At 36.5% G+C, this 14,737-nt stretch overlaps 1 protein-coding gene across 1 annotated transcript; it reads left to right on the plus strand.

Annotated features, from left to right (window-relative positions):
- Nucleotides 1-293: 293 nt before the first annotated feature.
- Nucleotides 294-7,410, plus strand: LOC149164972 (laccase-3-like). The gene is made up of 6 exons (XM_089429666.1): nt 294-398; nt 540-691; nt 5,673-5,917; nt 6,007-6,135; nt 6,223-7,164; nt 7,280-7,410. Exons 1-6 carry the CDS (start codon nt 294-296, stop codon nt 7,408-7,410), a joined length of 1,704 nt encoding a protein of 567 aa, XP_089285792.1.
- The last annotated feature ends 7,327 nt before the right edge of the window (nt 7,411-14,737 follow it).

Below are 14,737 nucleotides of genomic sequence, written 5' to 3' on the forward strand. Positions count from 1 at the left end.
TTCCTCTTGTCAGTAGGTATCATGATTGGATTAAAAATTCAGACAATGAAAGCCTCTACCGTTCCTCACGATCAATGATAATGCCACTTGTCCTGTCGTTCCACAATAAATTATTCCTAACAACTTGCTACAACACCTTGGTCTCATATATATATTCGATGTCGTTACCAGAAACACAGACCAGTAATGCATCCAGTGACGAGTGCTGTTACTCGTCGTTGAACGATTCATTCCTTAACTTGTCGAGTCAGTTAAGGACGTTAGTTAGATACACCATTTTCAGGGTCGTAATAATGTCATTGCAGGCAGTATGTCCGTTCAGGCTTGCTTTTCTAATCTCATTTGTTGTTTGTTTGGCTGCCATCACAAACGCAGACGTCCACAGATATACCTTCATCGTAAGTTTGTTAATTAGTCATTTTGATGTTTTAGGTCTGTATAGCCAAAAAGCTTTGGAAAAGGAAAGAAGGAAAGACTTCACCTAGAGGCTATGCAAGTAGTGGATATCTTTAATGTTTGATGTTTGGATGCCTACACAGCTTGAACAGAAGAATATTACGAGGCTATGCAAGACGTATGAATTAGTCGTCGTCAATGGACAGCTACCAGGCCCAACGATTCATGTACGCAATGGGGACAGTCTTATTGTTAAAGTTTATAACAGAGCCAAGTATAATGCCACTATTCACTGGTATGTCACTCTAACCTTAACGGGAAGAACCGCAGATCTCCTATCCATTATATAGACTCCCCTTAAATGACAATTGTCAAGTCAAGGTTTTGTTATTGAAGGTTTAGCTAAAGGCATGTTAAAGCTTCATGATCATGAACATTGCTTATGAAACATTGATATATATCTTAAACGAAATACTACTTAACAAGTCACATTTAAGGTGAATTTGTATAATGGCTATGCGTTGCCTATCTGCTGCGGTTTATAGATATATTTGATGCGTATAGATGCGGTCTTTACAGATATATTTTGTCGGGAATTTCTGGTTATTCCAAACAGAATACAGTGGAAAAATCCTCTGTTTCCACTGTTCAGAATTTTCTGATAAATTCCGAAACAACAAAAATATGAACGGAGAGAAATACTCTGTTTTCTGATAATTCAAAAACACAAAACCGAGCATAAAATAATGCTCTACTTTGCCTCAGGATCACAAACTGATCAAAATAACATTCTGGTTTTGACACAGGAAAATACTCTGTTTTTAACTCAGAAAAACAGAAAAATTCGTTTGCTGGAAACGGTGTTTCAGCAACACAGTTTTTTTTCAGTTGCTGAAACAGGTGTTTCAGCAACGGTGTTTCAGCAACGTAAAAATTTTGACGTCAAGTATTTTTGAGTTACGAGCTGTTTCAGCAATTAAGAAATTTTGACGAAATAACTTTTGGTGAAACAGAAACGCACAGAAAGGAATTTCTATTTATGAAAGTAAACTAACTGATAAAACTAAGTCTTCCTCACATAGAGGGATTTCCACAACTGCTGTTATAAAACATCTTCCTCTTAACAGAGGGATTTACAATCTATGCTAAAGAGCATCTTCCTCTCAACAGAGGGATTCACCAAACTATGCTGAATAGCATCTTCCTCTTGACAGAGGGATTACATCAGGAACGCTTCAGTTCCACACAACAACTATCTCATAAAATTTCAGCACTGCTGTGCAAAATGGCTTCATTCATGTGAGCTCATGCTGCTGCACATTCTTTCTTAAAAAACACAGAAATTACATTCCAGCGCTGCTGCGCTATATTGCTAAACTCTTAACACTGCTGTGTGCTGCGTTTCCATATTCACCAACAGAAAACTATACTCACGCTGCTGCGTGCTCCCCTCTGCTCTCTATCTCTCTCTTTCACACATATGTTTTACTTCTGTTTCTGTTTCTATTTATAGTGCAGGAAAGGTTCTTCACCGCCTTAACTTGCTGATGAATCTGCTGCTCATAATTAACAGATTTGATTTTTTTGACATTCTGCTGTGCTGCTTGAGTCGGTTATGTGGAAACCCAAGACTGATAAATGTTGCGGCTGGCTCGAGGCTGGTACTTTCCTTCTCAGCCATGCTTCCTCTTTAATGCTGTTTGGTGAGCTGTTATGGCGCAGAGCCCAGATCTGATCTTCCTCCTCCTTTGGGAACACAAACAAGCAAACGGTGAAAAGATGGTAATAGCGGTGATTTAACAGATCGGGGGAAAAATGTGGGGCGCCGGATAAAGACAAATGAATAAAGTAAAACAGCTGTTGCTGCTGCACAACAGTTGGAATTAATATTCCAACACTCCCCTTTTAATTTCAACTGCTGGGCGTTCAATCATACCCAGACATTTCAATAAAAACTCAAAACTTTACTGATTCACTGGTTTGGTCAGAATATCAGCAACCTGCTCCTTCTCTGTTGTCATGGGAGATTTAATTCCATATCTCTTCCTTATAAGAAGATCTTCATCAAAGAATGACTGTTAATACAGTTCAGCAATGATGATAAAAAAAAAAAAAAAAAAGTTACAGGCTCCCCTTTAGTGTATGCATTATCTTCTTTTGGCAGAATCTTCTCAAAAGAAACTTAGATCGGCTGGAGAGCTCAAGGGACTTTCGGACTGTGTTTTCTTCCTCCTCCATACTTGTGTAACTTTCTTCTTTTGCATGGGTTTAGCTTGTGTAAAGGCCCATGTCAAGTTACAGTCACATGCCATATGCCCAATGTTATGACACTTGAAACATTCAACATTGTTCATGAATAAAAATTCATGATTTCTTCTTGCAAAATTGTTTCTTGGAGATTGTCGGAGACTGCAACATCTATCTCTATGAGCTGCTCTGCAGTCTTTTGCGATATGACCAAAGTTTGAACAACAATAACAATAACCAAAAAATGAAATTTGATACCTGGTATATGGAGGTTTCCTTGATGTACTTTCGAAGCCTTGCTGCCTTGAGATCCTTTGTTGATGACCATTGCATCTTGCCTCTTTGCCATCAGCTACATTTCTTCTTGGAGCTGGTTTTATGCTTGGAGCAGGATTTCTTCTATTGCAGCCTTCATTTTTCTCCTTGCCTTTGCTGGAACTAGGAGCATCACCATCTCTTTCTGGCTTCTTCACATCTCCTTTGCTTAAGGCATCCTCATACTTGTTTGAGGGTTCACCTACATACCCAAGTCCTGATTTATCATATGGAGATCTGTGATAGCTGAGCATATCATCCAAGGCTTGAGAGCTCTTCATGATCTTGTTCATCCCTTCAACCTTCTTCCTGAGGAGGACAATCTCTTCTTCTAACTTTTCACATTCATCATTCTTCTTTGTAAGTTGTTTCTCAGTTTCTTCCTTGCTACAAGTAGCTTCAGCTGCTACTACTTTAAGAGAGATAATATCTGTCTTCATTTTGGAGGTTTCTTCATCTTTTGCTTGACTGCTCTCCATTCTCTTCTCAGCTTCTTGTGCCTGCTTCCTGGCTTCTTGTAATTTAGACTTAAGGGAGGAGACCTCTAACTTGTACTGTCCAATCTCTTCTACAAGTTTGTTCACTCTCTTGTGCCTTTGTTCAAGTTGATTTGACAAGATATCTTCCTGCTTCCTTGCTTTATTCAACTGATTTGTCATGGATATGACTTCTTCATGATGCTTCCTTTTGCTTTGATCAAGTTCCTTCTTAAGCTTGGCGAGCTCTTCATCTCTTTCTTGTACTTGAAGTTTGATGAGGTCAACCTTCTCATTTTCAGCTTCTATGATGGGTTCAGAATTTCCTTCTTGACTGATTGTCGTGGTCAGTGCTCCCTTTGCATGAAGGTCATGAAGTCTGTCCCATATATCCTTTGCTGATGAATATTTTCCTATATTCTTCTTTAAAGAATCAGGCAGCCCATCCAAAATTGTCTTTGCTGCTTGTGCATCATACTCCATGGATTCTCTATCTATCTTGCTATCATCAATCACTGATTCCCAAATTTCAATCCCTTGAGACTGTAAGACAGTCCTCATTTTTATTTCCCACATATCAAAATTTCCATTAAGTCTTGAAGCCTCAAATAGAATGCTTTCAAGTTGATTGTCTTCTATTTTGGGAGTAGAGGGAGACACATTCTTAGCAGGATTGGTGACTTTCTTCTTTGACCTTGCCATTTGACTGAGTATTTTAAAATAACTGATTGTTTCTTCAACAGCAACACAAAAGAAATTCTTGAGAAATACCTTATATTTTTCTTGGCTGAGTCTTCACGCTGCTGGAGAAGTTGCTGCTGCAAGAAATCTTCCTTCAGCTTCTTTGACACTTCAAAGAGCCTGGACTAGCTCTGATACCATGTCGGGAATTTCTGGTTATTCCAAACAGAATACAGTGGAAAAATCCTCTGTTTCCACTGTTCAGAATTTTCTGATAAATTCCGAAACAACAAAAATATGAACAGAGAGAAATACTCTGTTTTCTGATAATTCAAAAACACAAAACCGAGCATAAAATAATGCTCTACTTTGCCTCAGGATCACAAACTGATCAAAATAACATTCTGGTTTTGACACAGGAAAATACTCTGTTTTTAACTCAGAAAAACAGAAAAATTCGTTTGCTGGAAACAGTGTTTCAGCAACACAGTTTTTTTTCAGTTGCTGAAACAGGTGTTTCAGCAACGGTGTTTCAGCAACGTAAAAATTTTGACGTCAAGTATTTTTGAGTTACGAGCTATTTCAGCAACTAAGAAATTTTGACGAAATAACTTTTGGTGAAACAGAAACGCACAGAAAGGAATTTCTATTTATGAAAGTAAACTAACTGATAAAACTAAGTCTTCATCACATAGAGGGATTTCCACAACTGCTGTTATAAAACATCTTCCTCTTAACAGAGGGATTTACAATCTATGCTAAAGAGCATCTTCCTCTCAACAGAGGGATTCACCAAACTATGCTGAAAAGCATCTTCCTCTTGACAGAGGGATTACATCAGGAACGCTTCAGTTCCACACAACAACTATCTCATAAAATTTCAGCACTGCTGTGCAAAATGGCTTCATTCATGTGAGCTCATGCTGCTGCACATTCTTTCTTAAAAAACACAGAAATTACATTCCAGCGCTGCTGCGCTATATTGCTAAACTCTTAACACTGCTGTGTGCTGCGTTTTCATATTCACCAACAGAAAACTATACTCACGCTGCTGCGTGCTCCCCTCTGCTCTCTATCTCTCTCTTTCACACATATGTTTTACTTCTGTTTCTGTTTCTATTTATAGTGCAGGAAAGGTTCTTCACCGCCTTAACTTGCTGATGAAATATCTGCTGCTCATAATTAACAGATTTGATTTTTTTGACATTCTGCTGTGCTGCTTGAGTCGGTTATGTGGAAACCCAAGACTGATAAATGTTGCGGCTGGCTCGAGGCTGGTACTTTCCTTCTCAGCCATGCTTCCTCTTTAATGCTGTTTGGTGAGCTGTTATGGCGCAGAGCCCAGATCTGATCTTCCTCCTCCTTTGGGAACACAAACAAGCAAACGGTGAAAAGATGGTAATAGCGGTGATTTAACAGATCGGGGGAAAAATGTGGGGCGCCGGATAAAGACAATGAATAAAGTAAAACAGCTGTTGCTGCTGCACAGCGGTTGGAATTAATATTCCAACATATTTGATGGGTATAGATTATAAGATTCGTCCTTATATCTGTCAGGCATGGAGTGAGGCAGCTGCGTACAGGGTGGGCTGATGGACCTGGATATATTACACAATGTCCCATTCAACCTGGTGGACGTTACACATACAGATTCAACATCACTGATCAAGAAGGAACCTTGTGGTGGCATGCTCATGTGTCATGGCTCCTAGCTACTGTGCATGGAGCTTTCGTAATCTACCCTAAGAAAGAAAGCTCATATCCCTTTCCTAAACCCCATGGGGAAACTCCTCTTATAATAGGTAATGAGTTGCTTTGATCTTCAATACAGAAATCATTAATGTATGTTCAATGGCTAATATTGATTAAAAGCAATGCTGTAATGGAACAGGAGAATGGTGGAACGGTGACCCTATCGCGGTTATAGACGAAGCACTCCGGACTGGTGGTGCGCCCAATTTGTCGGATGCATATACCCTAAATGGACAGCCAGGAGACCTGTATAACTGCTCTAGGGCAGGTATTAATACTTTCCTTTCATAGATCAGGTATTGAAATTATATAAATCGGTTTGTTGAATATTGACTTATTCATATTGTTGATGCAGGGACTTTTCGGTTTCTTGTAAAACAAGGAGAAACTTACCTTCTACGGATGGTCAATGCTGCAGTCAATAGTGCGCACTTTTTCAAGATAGCAGGCCACAAATTTACAGTTGTGGTTGTGGATGCTTCCTACACCAAGCCATACAAAACAGATGTAATCGTCATTGCTCCCGGCCAGAGTACTGACGTTCTTGTCACCGCCGACCAACCAGTGGGCAGATACTATATGGCTGCCCGAGATTATAACAATCTGGCATCAGGCCTTTTTGATAACACTACAACTACAACAATTTTTGATTACGTGGGACACAAAAATACACGCCCCATTTTACCTAGGCTTCCATACTACAACGACACCGCCGTCGTCACTAGATTTAGTAGAGCACTGCGAAGCCTAAATTCCAAAGAGTTCCCAGTGGACGTTCCACATAGCATAGATGACAGCCTCATCGCCACAGTTGGAGTGGGATTACTTCCATGTGAAGCTGGAAACACCTGTCTAGGCCCTAATCGAACTAGGATCACTGCAAGCATGAACAACATCTCCTTTGTATTGCCCAGCGTGGCCCTGCTGCAAGCTTATTATTTCGGTATTAATGGTGTGTTTAAGAGGGATTTTCCATCAAAACCTCCCCTTAGATTCAACTATACAGGGGACGATATTCCCAGAAGACTTTGGGTTCCTGAAATGGCAACAAAGGTGAGAGTTGTCACCTACAACTCAACAGTACAGCTGGTGTATCAGAACACAAACATCTTAGGGGGAGAGAACCATCCGATGCATCTTCATGGTTACGATTTTTACGTGGTGGGACAAGGTTTCGGCAACTATGACCGGAAAACCGATCCGCTTAAGTTTAATCTGGTTGATCCTCCACAGCGCAACACCGTGATCGCTCCAATAAGCGGGTGGGTTGCCATAAGATTCAAAGCTGACAATCCAGGTATATACATACATAAACTCATTTGCTCTTCAATTTGATTATTATCCTGCCGATTTTATTCCCATATTAGTGCTCGCTCGATATTAAATGCAAATTATCTTCATTCTTTGGACAGGAGTGTGGTTTCTGCACTGCCATTTAGACGTCCATTTATCGTGGGGATTGAATACGGTGTTCCTAGTGAAGAACGGTCGCGGTCCTTTTGCAACATTAGAACCTCCCCCTTCAGACCTTCCGAAGTGCTAGAAAGAGAAGGAAATATCAATAACCATATCAGAATACTTCACGAGTACAAGGATCTGGACACATTGAGGGATCCTTATTGATTTAAAATCTACGACCATTAGAGGCGTAGTTAAAATAAACCTCAAAAATGAAGGCGAACTGTTTTTTATTCTTGGGATTGCTAACGGATCATGGATAGGTTAGGATTGTTTTTTCTTCTTGCATGGAGGGTCATTTTGGGATATTGAATTGAAGTTAATTTTTATTAAATTTCTATAAGCATGAGATTTTTTATTTTTTTATTTTTATAATAAAATTGGATTAAGAATTTTTTTTCCTGTGGGAGAAATGGGAATTTCCACAGATTCAAATTTAGTGTCATTATTGCATCAGATTCACTGTTATTATTAAAATAAATAATAAAATAAATATTTTATAAATAGATATAACTATTTTATACATGTTACATATTTACAATTATTTTATAAATATTATATATTCACAGTTGCATGTTTCTATACACTTCAACTCAAACAAATAGTTAAGAGAATAAATTATTCGCGGTCATTTCTACATCAGATTTACTATCATTATTAAAATTATTTTATAAATATTTGAAATTCAAAAATACATCAAATCTAATATTGTTATTAAAATAATTATTTTATAAATCTTACTTTAACGATTATTTTATAAATATCACACATAAACATTTACAACATATTTCCATAACTTAAACCCAAACAAATTATTAAAATTAAATTAAATTATTCACCATAAAAATCAAATTAACATATTTTTTAACACAAATTTAAATTAATTTTTTTATATTAATTTACTAATTATTAACATTTAATTTAAATTTATAATAATAAATTATCAAATATTTATAATAACTAATGAAACGGGACTTTGTTTTAAATAATAAAAAAATAATTAATCTAAAGAAAATTATGTCACCAGAACTCAAAACTTCCAACCTGAATGGTACAAATATTATTTTTTTAAATATTAATAATTAACATGTATCCAGTTTATTTATTGTAATTTATTATTAACTATGCTTAGAAATAAAATGTTTGCATTCTTTAATATTAAAAATATTTCTTATACTATAGTTTTATATTTTTATACTTTAATATTATATTAAATTGTAGATATCTTTTTTTAAAGGTCTAAAAACATGTAGAGTTTAAACATAGAAAATTTGTTTGACTTTTCGAAATTCATTTGTGTGCTTCGTTTACATCATTTTTATTTTAAGAATATTTGAAAGTTTTAAAAAAATGATGTATTTTAATTTTTAATTAAAATTTTAAATTATTGATAATTAAGATATATTTAATTTTTTATCATTATTTTTGTTGCTAGTAGGATATTCTGTATTCGATAATGTGTTGAACTGTAATAATTTTTAAAGTTGACATTGCAAAATAAAAATAATTTATTATCTTAATTTTTTTAGTTGTATTTATTTAGGCTATGGTTGGTTGAGAGGGCTGGAGTTTTATTTAACAATGATGACTTATATTGCTGGATGGTATGTTGTAGGCTTGTTTAGTTAATATCATGTACAATGGACATATAGACTGAAAGGTTGAAAGCATAATGCGAGTATGTATTTATTTATTACTTGTACATGTTAAATACAAACATTCATTTGGAGTGGTCGCATGAAATTGCAAAATATGCATAATTGCAATGCAAGTTGGGAGTCATACTCAATTATGGTCGACATTCCTCTACCGCGTGAGCCTTACTTTGGATGATCGATTTCCAACTATTTGATGGGTCGACTATCCTTTCAGCATGCGTGTCTTCTTATTTGTGGGCCCGACCCCCAGCCTCCAACCTAGTCGGGGTCAGTCTACTTTGTTGGTACATCAACCTGCTTGATCGGGGTGTCATTCTCACCCAGACTAAATTTAATATATTAATATACATAGTTTGAAAATTTTGTATATACCATGTGGCAACCTAGCATTGCAACAACTCCTTTCATCTTGCACGTGACAATTGCTAAGTGGCCCAAGTGGCAGTAGTGAGTTCAACAGGCTGAGTTTTGTTATTTCTAGGCCTGACCCCCATCCTTTGACCTAGTCGGGGTCAATCCGCTTCGTTGGTACATTCAGCTGCTTGACTTGGGCAAAATCCCGACATTGACTAAATTTAAAATATTAATGTACAATATTTTGAAATATATATATATATATATATATATATATATATATATATCACATGACAACGATTTAGTGGCCCTCGTGATAGTATAGCATTGTAACAACATCGTTCAGCTCCCATGTGGGAACAACTTCGTGGCCCAGGTGGAAATAGTCTACTCTAAGGTCAGTGGGAGTCGGCCCTATCCATTTGCTTGCCCAGTTTTGTTATTTATGAGCCCAACCCCTAACCTCTGAGCTAGTCGTGGTTGATCACCTCATTGTTACATCGAGTTGGTTAACCCGACCATTGTCCCGACATTGACTAAATTTAAAATATTGATATATAATAGAGAAGTCAAGGAAAGAAAAAATAGAGTAGCAAACATAATTATTAAATGGGTGAAAGAATGTGGGAAAAATGGATGTACTCTTGACCTTGCAAGGGACTTCTTGAAAGACAAGTTGCTATGGCAAGGAGAAATATGCCGAGCATGGATGGTGGGTAAGTTTAACGGTGAGAGAGCCAAGCCCATAAAAGTCATCATGACTAGCTTACGTGATAAATATGTCATTCTAAGCAAGAAGCATCTCTTGAGGGGTTCTCATTTTTTCCTAGAAGAAGATTTAACTGTAAGACAACAGGAGGCAAGGTGGGAGGAAATGTTGAAGGTTAGGGTAGCAAGAGATGAAGGCAAGAGAGCATGGATTTATAAAGGCAAAGTTGTGATGGCGCAATTTGGACCTCCTTCCATAATAGAGAAGCAAGATGGTAATAAAGAAGAGGCAACAAACTCTTCAACATGAAATCAAGAACCAAGTTTAGTATGGGAAAGCGGGGACAAAGACTAAAATGTGAGTCCTGCATGTCAAAATAAATAGCAATCAAGTCATACCCAGGATTCATTAATATTAGTTTGTTGGAAATACAGAGTTCCTTGATGGAGACGAGAACCTGGGTTAGGGCCTATTGCAGAAGTTAGAGACATAATTTGACTCATAGAAACACATGAGCATGATGGGTGCAAGACACCTCTCTTTAAGGATACTAGAAGATGGCAGTGGGGAACAAGGCAGCAGGGAATGGAAAAGGGTACGGGGCTATCATGGTTCTAGTGAGGGAGAATGAAGGTCGTCTCATTCAGTTAGAAAAATAAGACTCAAATAAGCATTTCATTTGGTTTAAAATATCGGAAAATAGAAACCACATCAGAATTGCATCATGCTATTTTGGGCCGCAAGTTTCAAAAGTCTACAAAGGTATAGGGCTTGACAACAAAGATCCATTTACAACCTTAAAAGAAGATATTGCAACATATTCTCAGCTAGGTAAAGTCCTTATAGTGGGTGAATTCAATGCTAGGACTGCAAGTGAGAAAGCTAGCATTCTTTGTTGTAAAGACAATTTTGACCCTATTTGGCTTACAGAAGAGAGTAATCATCAGTGGGAAAGAATTTCAGAGGACAAGGGTTGCAATCTCTTTAGTGACCAATTTATTACTCTATGTGGGGCCTTTGATTTAGTCATTTGTAATGGTTTGACTAGATGGGCAAAGTCTAATAATTTCACTTGCAATAGTTACAATTGAACAAGCGTACTAGATTATGTAATTTTCTAAAATGGTTTGTGTGAGAAAATGGACGAAGTTTTGATTGGAGATCAGTTGTGGGACTTAAAATCAGATCACAAGCCAATTTATTTATGTATTTCTTGGATTGGAAAGAATCAATTAGAGTAAAAAATTTAGCATGTCTAACAAAACCTCCCACATGGTAGAATTATTTTGACTCCAGAAAATTGTAGTACCTTGAAAATGACGCTAGAGAGGCTCTTTGAGAAGGAGAAAATCACAATTCATGACCTTCATATTCATGAATTAACAAATTTAATTCAATGTGCACTTGTAGAGTGCAAGAGATAAAAAATTAAAAAGTCTGAAATAAATTGCTTTCTAGTTAATGCTTGGTTTGACAAAAAATGCAAAACGGCAAGGAGAATGTGGAAAGAGTCGAACAAGGATAACATAAAGATCAAAGCTTACAAGCAGATATTAAGCAAGAAAAAGGATGATTTCATGGTTTCAAGGAGGGAAGAACTAATTTTTCTTTGGAAAATTAATCCCAAATTACTTTGGAAAGAACACTAACCGAGAAAGATACAAATTGCAAATAGTATTACAACTTCTAAATGGTTTGACTATGTAAGACAACTCTATGAGTAGGATCCCAAGGTTAACCGTCCCCCCTTGGTCAACGCTGATACTGAACTCTTCATGGTGCAAGAGGTAAAGATGAGTATCAAGAAGTTGTGTGTTGGAAGAGAAAAAGACTTAGCTGAACTCCAGGCAGAATATTTAAAGTGGGGCTCAAAGATCCTTGAACCTCACATTACAAAACTTTTCAACAAAATCATATAATAGGGGCTCCCCATAGATTGGACAAATAGTCTAGAAATACCTCTTTTCAAGAGCGGTGACGTCAATAATACCTCTAATTATAGGACCATCATGATAAACCCCTTGTTTGCAAAGCTATTTTGAAGCATGCTAGAAAATAAAATTAGAAAGTGGGCAGAGGAAAGAGATAAGCGTGCTAAAGGGAAAGCATGTTTTAGACCTAAACATTCCACAGTTGATCATTGTATAACTTTAAGGCACATCATTGAAAAAGTTTGGGAGAAAAAGGAAGAATATTTTATTGCTTTCTTGATTTCAAAAAAGCGTTTGACACGGTTCTTAGGGATAAGCTATGGCATGGAATGGAGGAACTCGGGGTTCCTAAACATTTCAGAGCAACTATTCATAGGATGTATGAAGAGGTGAAAGTAAAATTAGAACTTCAACGACATTTCTGAAAATTTTAGAAGCGATATTGAGGTCAAGCGAGGTTGCCCACTATCTCCTACCCTTTTTTGTGTATATATGGACAAGCTTGAGGAGTGGTTAAATTCAAAAGGGGGTGATGGTATATATTTGGAAAAGTTTGTTATAAGGATTCTTTTGATTGTAGATGACCTTATTTTGATTGGTAAATCGACTCTTGGTTTGCAAGAGCACTTACTATTCCTTGAGCATTTATGTTGAAGTGTGGGGATGCAAGTCAATATCAGCGAAACAAAATTAGTAGTTTTCTCTAATAAAAGAAAACATGACCAGCATAAGTTCCACTTTTAAGGAAACATTCTGGAAGAAGTTGCAGATTATGAATACCTTAGAATTGACTTCAACAAAAATATAAGCTTGGATGGTTGTAGAAAGAAAAGAACTTTGGGGGTTTGGAAAGAATTTTATTCTTTTCAAAATAGGTGTAGAGAGGTGGAGTTATGGGACTCAAAAACCACTCAAACTCTTTTTGGGCTTCTAGTGATTTCAGTGACTCTCTATGGTTGTGAACTATGGGCCAGTAGTACATCCGACATGCAGTGGAGACGAATTGGGAAAATTCAGAAATGCTTGATTACAAACAAATTCAAGATTAAAAGTGAAATTCCTTATGATATATTGTTAAGTAAAACAGGGGTTGCTCCTATTGATGCAATTTCTATGGTGTGAGTCATAAGGTATTTAAAAAAATTGAGCAAATGGAAGAGGGTAGATGGCCTAAGATTGTCTTTAATGACAGATTGTGAAACAAAAAAAAAACTTGGATGTAACAAAATAACCAATGGTTTAGTAAATGGGGTATTTACTTGAACATGCGTCCCATAAACAAGAAAGAGACAAAATATTTTTGTTATGGACAAGTTCCACAATAATAATTTGGATAAGGAGCTAGGAAGAAAGAAAAAGTACTATATTAAAGTGTTTAATCTCACTCATAGTCATCAACCAAAAGCATACTTAGAGGCCAATATTTCTTGGAGAGCCAAAATTCTTATTTCTCAGTTAAGGACTAATTCTCATCAACTCCGTTGTTAAACGAGGCACTAGAGAGAGGCCAAAAGAATTGTGGGAGGAAAGAGTATACATCTTTTGTTCATTTGGAAAAGTGGAAACTTAAAATAATTTCATTTTAGAATGTGAGACATTCAAAGACAACAGGGAAAGTTATGTGGATATTTTGGCAGCTAGCTCTTGGGATAATCTATTTAGTGAGGAGTTTCTTGAGAAGAAGAAGCAATCTATCCCAGAGGCTATCTTTAGCCTCGTGAATGTTAAAATAATTACTTTATTTCTTTCTTATATATATATATATATATATATATATATATATATATATATATATATATATATATATATATATATATATATATATATATATATATATATATATATATATATATATATATATATATATATATATATATATATATATATATATACCACGTGGCATGATTTAGTGGCCCAAGTGGGAGTATACCATTGCAAGAATGCTATTCAGTCGACCCTATCCATTTGCACACCCAATTTTTTAATTTATTGGCCCAACTTCAGTCGACCTAGTCCGCTCGACCCCTGCCCTCTGACCCACTCACGGTCGGTCCCCTTCATTGGTAAATCAACCTACTTGACCTAGGCACAGTCACGAACCTGACTAAGTTTAAAATATTAATATATAATAGTTTGATGTATATATATATATATATATATATATATATATATATATATATATACAATGTGGCAGTATATTATTGTAACAACATCGTTCATCTTCCATGTGGTAAAGACTCAGTGACCTAGGTGTAGTCAGCTCAAAGGTTAGTTGGTGTCAGCCCTATCGATTAGCGTGTGAATTTTTGTTATTTCTTTTCCCAAACCCTGACCCTTGATGTTCAATTGTTGTACTCATCATGAGAAATCTTCCTCTAGCCACGTAACTCCTTTTTCCATCGCATAGTGATAAGGTGACGCCTAGGCGTCCAATCCAGAGTTTCCACGAATAATTCATTGTCAAGCTCAATGTATCAGGCTTATCTAATTAGAGCTATAAGGTTTCATTCTCAGCTAGCTTCTCTGCAATATGAATTTGTTCATGATCATACCATGGTCTTATTAAGGAGGTCTTGGCAAGTTATGAGAAGTTTGATGGATCTTGGATCCAGTGGCTTTTATCCGGTCTTTCCCCTTTCTTACACACTCTACCCCTCTAGAGTGGATTCAGAAATGGCTTGGCTACAGTGGTTTTACAACTAACTCAAGCTCTATCACCATCCTTCCAAAGTCAAAACAACTCACTAGAGTGTCCACTGG

Source organism: Pinus tabuliformis, chromosome 5_1 (assembly GCF_031772625.1).
Source record: "Pinus tabuliformis cultivar Carrire ecotype Pingquan chromosome 5_1, CPIR1, whole genome shotgun sequence".
NCBI lineage: Eukaryota > Viridiplantae > Streptophyta > Pinopsida > Pinales > Pinaceae > Pinus > Pinus tabuliformis.